The sequence below is a fragment of the Apium graveolens genome, chromosome 2 (assembly GCF_009905375.1).
Source record: "Apium graveolens cultivar Ventura chromosome 2, ASM990537v1, whole genome shotgun sequence".
In the NCBI taxonomy this organism is placed as follows: Eukaryota; Viridiplantae; Streptophyta; class Magnoliopsida; order Apiales; family Apiaceae; genus Apium; species Apium graveolens.
In genome coordinates, this window is record NC_133648.1 from 1,706,785 (window position 1) to 1,712,567 (window position 5,783).

The 5,783-nt window shown below is 34.8% G+C and overlaps 1 protein-coding gene across 1 annotated transcript; it reads right to left on the reverse strand.

Annotated features, from left to right (window-relative positions):
- Nucleotides 1-3,386: 3,386 nt before the first annotated feature.
- Nucleotides 3,387-4,394, reverse strand: LOC141707308 (uncharacterized). The gene has a single exon (XM_074510395.1). It carries the CDS (start codon nt 4,392-4,394, stop codon nt 3,387-3,389), a length of 1,008 nt encoding a protein of 335 aa, XP_074366496.1.
- Between the last annotated feature and the right edge of the window lie 1,389 nt (nt 4,395-5,783).

Genomic DNA, 5,783 nt, shown 5'->3' on the forward strand with positions numbered 1-5,783 from the left:
CATGAGTTGATCAATGCATGCGGTGTTATCTTCAAACATAATGGTAGGACTTCTAGTGATGTCTGATAATCCACATGATTCCTGAATATTCTTGATGATAGATCGCCACCAAACACATTCTCTACTGGCTTCATGAATTGCAATGAGTTCTGAGTGATTTGTTGAGGTTGCCACTGTAGTTTGCTTCGTAGATTTCCAAGAAATGGCTGTACCGCAATATGTAAACACATATCCAGTTTGTGATTTACAAAAATGAGGATCTGACAAATATCCAGCGTCTACATATCCAATTAACTGAGATGTCGAGTTTTTCGGGAAGAACAATCCAAAGCCTGTTGTTCCACGAAGATAACAGAATATATGTTTGATCCCATTCCAATGTCTGTCCATCGGAGCAGAGCTAAATCTAGCCAATAAATTCACAGCAAATGCAATATCTGGCCTTGTATTATTTGCAAGATACATAAGCGCACCAATCGCGCCTAGATATGGGATTTCAGGACCAAGAACATCTTCATCATCTTCTCGTGGTCGAAATGGATCTTTATCAGGCTTTAAAGATCCAACCACCATTGGAGTAGTCAATGGATGAGATTTTTCCATGTAAAATCTGTTCAAAACCTTTTCTGTATATGTGGTTTGGTGGAGGAAAATTCCTGTTGACAAGTGCTCGACTTGTATCCCAAGATAATATTTTGTCTTTCCAAGATCTTTCATTTCAAACTCTGTCTTTAGGTATATGACAGCATCATTAACCTCTGTAGATGTTCCTACAAGATTTAAAGCATCCACATATACAGCAATAATCACAAAACCAGATTGTGATTTTTTGATAAAAACACATGGAGAAATTTGGTTACTAATATACCCATTTTTTTGCAAATAACGACTTAGTCTGTTATACCACATACGACCAGATTGTTTCAGTCCATACAATGATCGTTGAAGTTTAATGGAGTATATATGACGAGGTTTCTTGAACTCATCCATTTTTAACCCTTCTGGGATTTTCATAAAAAATTCATTATCGAGTGAACCATATAGGTATGCAGTAACGACGTCCATAAGACGAGTTTCCAAATTTTCTTTAGATGCCATACCTAATATAAAACGAAAAGTAATACCATCCATCACTGGCGAGTATGTCTCTTGATTATCAATGCCAGGCCTTTGAGAAAACCCTTGTGCTACAAGTCGGGCTTTATATCTCATAATTTCATTCTTTTCATTTCGTTTTCTTATGAATACCCATTTATTCCCAACAGGGTTTACACCAATTGGTGTTTGGACAACAGGCCCAAATACTTCTCTTTTACGCAATGAATTTAATTCTGTTTGGATTGCGTCTTTCCATTTTGGCCAGTCTTTTCTTTGACGACATTCATCCACACTTTGTGGTTCAGGATCAGAATTTATATCTACATCCAATACTGCGGAATACACAATTACATCATCAATTATGGCTTTACTTCGATCCCATAATTCCATATCATGCACATAATTTATTGAAATTTCATGATTGTTTAATCCCGTATCTTCAGGGGATGGAATCTCTTCAAGAGATAATACCACTTCAGGGGTATTTGCTTCCTCTGAAGCATGTACCACTTTAGGGACAATTTTATTTATTTTTCTTTTTCGTGGTGCAACATCTTTTGCACCGACCGGTCTACCACGCTTTAGGCGTGGCTTTGATTCTGTAACCAATTCTTTAGTATCTGATTTTTGAATTGGTATATCTATTTTGGCTGAAGTATTTACTGCAGGTATATGAGATTTAGTTATATTTCTAGAATCGTTAAATGCGTCAGGCATTTGGTTTACAATACTTTGCATATGGATAATTCTTTTAACTTCAAGTTTGCATTGACCGGTACGTGGATCTAGAAAATATAGTCCTGTTGCATTCCATGATAGGTCAGGAGTAACTTTATTCGAATGTTTATCTCCCCCTAAGGGAGAAAACATAGACTCGTCAAAATGATAATTTGCATATCTTGAGGTAAATAAATCTCCAGTTAGAGGTTCCAGATATCTAATTATAGATGTGGAATCAAAATCAACGTATATACCTATTCTTCTTTGAGCTCCCATCTTCGATCTTTATGGTGGAGCAATCGGTACATATACCGCACTTCCGAAAATTTTGAAGTGAGAAATATTAGGAACTTGACCAAGTACCAGTTGTAGCGGAGAATGTTGGTTGTAGGAAGTTGGCCTAATCCTAATAATATTAGCAGCGTGCAGTATTGCGTGACCTCAAATAGATGTAGGTAATTTTGCTTTCAATTACAGAGGTCTTATAATAAGTTGGAGTCTTTTGATAAAGGACTTGGCTAACCCATTTTGTGTATGTACATGAGGAACTGGGTGTTCAACTGAGATTCCTACAGACATGCAATAGTTGACAAAAGTTGCAGATGTGAATTCGCCGGCATTATCTAAACGAATTGACTTGATGCAATGATCTGGGAATTGAGCTCGTAATTTGATTATTTGGGCAAGTAATTTTGCAAAAGCATCATTACGAGTTGAGAGAAGACAAACATGAGACCATCTAGTTGAGGAATCGATTAATACCATGAAATACCTAAATGGGCCAGATGATGGGTGTATAGGTCCACATATGTCGCCTTGGATCCTTTCTAGAAAAGTTGGGCTTTCAAGATGAACTTTAGTAGGGGATGGTCGAGTAATCAGTTTTCTTAAAGAACATGCTGAACATGGAAGGTCATTGTTGGAAAGAACTTTAAAAACTTTAAGAGGATGACCAGTAGAATTCTCCATAATACTACGCATCATAGAGACGCCAAGATGACCTAATCTTTCATGCCAAAGTGTAAAAGCTTTAGGATCTATGAGTTTGGAAGCAATGACATTATGTGACTCAATAGTTATAATTTTCATCATATATAATCCCGAGGAAAGTGAGTGAAACTTTTCTAAGATTTTCTTGTTGCTAGGATTAGCGGAAGTAATAAGAAGATATTCTCTATTAGCCTCAGATGTAGTTTCGATGTGAAAATTATTGAGTCGAATATCTTTAAAACTAAGAAGATTTCTAGTAGACTTACTAGAATATAATGCATTTGGAATGTGTATGTGGGTACCATTAGGTAAGACGAAACTAGCTTTTCCAAAACCTTCGATTATATTAGATACGCCGGAAATCGTTCCGACTTGAGCTTCAGTTTTGGTTATTTGGGTAAAATATTTTCGGTTATGTAGAATCGTATGAGTTGTACCACAATCAGCAATACATATATCTTCAGAATCCATTCTGTTTATAATTAAGAAACATAATTTATTTGATAAGAACATAACACACTACATAGTTCAAACAAAATAAAGCACACAATACACGCTACTATAGTAATTATATGAAACTAATCTTCAGCCTCCCATATGGGAGTTTCGTTAGGTTCATTCGAACCATTAATGCTTATTCCTCCAGTTGTGATTTTCGGGAAATCATCTATGTTATTGTTGGCGAAATTTGTTTCTACCATTTTCTCTTTTGATTTTTGAGAAGATTGGTATAGCTTAACAAGATGATTTGGGGCATGATAATTACGTGTCCAGTGCCCATCCATGCCGCACCTATAGCAAATATTTTCAGTTTTTCCTCCTCGTGGTGCCTTTCTTTTACTCTGTGATTCAGATTGCCACTTCCGGTGACCAGAGTTGTTATATGGACGAAAATGCCCGTGGCTCCGACCTCGTCCACGGTACCGACCTTGGCCCCGTCCACCTCTATACCCTTTTCCACGTACATTCTGCTGGAATGACATGTTATTTACTTCAGATAATGGGGCAGATCCTGTTGGACGGGATTGATGATTCTTAATCACCAATTCATGATTATGTTCAGCGACGAGGAGAGTTGATAGAAGATCCCCGAACTTAGTAAATTTGCGCTCCCTGTACATCTCTGCTAAGTTGATATTGTTAGGGTGAAAAGTTGATAGTGTTTTATCGATTTTTCTTTTCTCCGTAACTTTTTCACCACACATAATAAGCCTAGAACTTATTTTGAACAAAGCAGAGCTATATGCTCGGACACTCTTAAAATCCTGAAGTCTTAAATTAGCCCAATCATTTTCAGCTGCAGGTAGATAAACTAGTTTCTGGTGATCGAACCTATCCTTTAGATTTTCCCATAAGATAAAGGAATCCTCGACTTCTAAGTACTCAGATTTTAAATCTTCATGCATGTGGTGTCGGAGAAAAATTATAGAGGTAAAGTTTTCTTCAGCCGTAGATTTATTTTCTGCCTTTATTGTATCGTTTAATTTTTTTGAACCCAAATGCAACTTTACATCTTGTACCCATGATAAATAATTATCGCCAGAAATGTCCAAGACCACGAATGACAAACTTGTAATATTTGTCATACTAAATCTGAATTAACACGAAAATTATTAAATTTTAATTCATCAATGTGAATATTACATCAAATCCTAGTTAATAGGGTGCGTTAACAAGTACGCAATAATCAATGTATATATCATTATTATCATTGATAATATAAACAAATCTATATATAAAATGACAAATGGATTTTCACCCGCCATATGGACTTCTGCGTATGCAGGTTATCTCCGACCAATAATAAATTAAAGTGGACAATCCTGCATAAGTTAGTTATGGACAAAGTTATTATCCGATAATTATGCAATTTTTAAGGTTCCCACTATATTTCGGTATTACCCAAAATTAAATGGTACCGTAAAATAATTTTAATAGGCGGTGCTCCAGCCATATATATTTAAATTATTAGTAGAGGGTGTAACCACGTCTACTTCGGTCACATATAGATATAAATTATATGTAGAGGGTGTAACCACATCTACTTATATATATGTATATTTAAATTAAAATTATACCTTCTCAGTTTCGGCAGGGCTTCGTGCTGATAACGTGTTGTAAAATATTAGTTATAACAATATTATATCGAACCTCTGTAAAAGTAAATATAGCAGAAAGGGAGAAAGAGAGCAGACTAGAGAGATGAAAGCTGCTTGGGTGTGTTTTTATTCATCACAAACAAAGCTATTTATAGCCAAAACAAGAGACAAGCAAATTAAATGTAATGTGAAGATTTCCAAGTCTCAGTCTAGCCTTACTACTTAATCTTTGACAATAACAATCAATTTACAACAATTTACTTATAATAACACATTCAAATATAATATACATTTCCACATTCATCCTCGCGCATCCTCCATTTTATACCATTTTCGGCAATACGATGACATAATCATTACATATCCTACGCTAGTGCGCACCCGTAAGATAGCGGCTACGGGTTTCCTATGATAAAAAAAATTATATAGGCAACATAATTGATTCAAAGAGATCTTAATTATTGGTGGGGAAGATTGTTTTAATAATTTTATATTTATTAAATTTGGAAAAAAATATTATATTAAATGCATGTAGAGAGTTTTTGTGAATATAGTTGATGAATTTGTAAAAGAGTATTTTTAGTATCTTTGGTGTAGAAGTTGGAGATGAGAACATAATTGTATTATTATATTAAGGTCAAGGGTTCAAACCTCATGCAAATAAATTTTCTTCATTATTAATATAATAAGAATAAATTGGTAATTTACTAAATAGTTTGAAAATTCATGTTGGCGTATAATATACTCCCTCCGTCCCAAATTATCTGTCTTCTTTGACTTTTTACGGTCAAATTGACCCAATTTTGACTGAAAATTACACATGGTACATTATCAAAAATATTTATAAATATTATATCATTAGAAAGTATGTTCAAT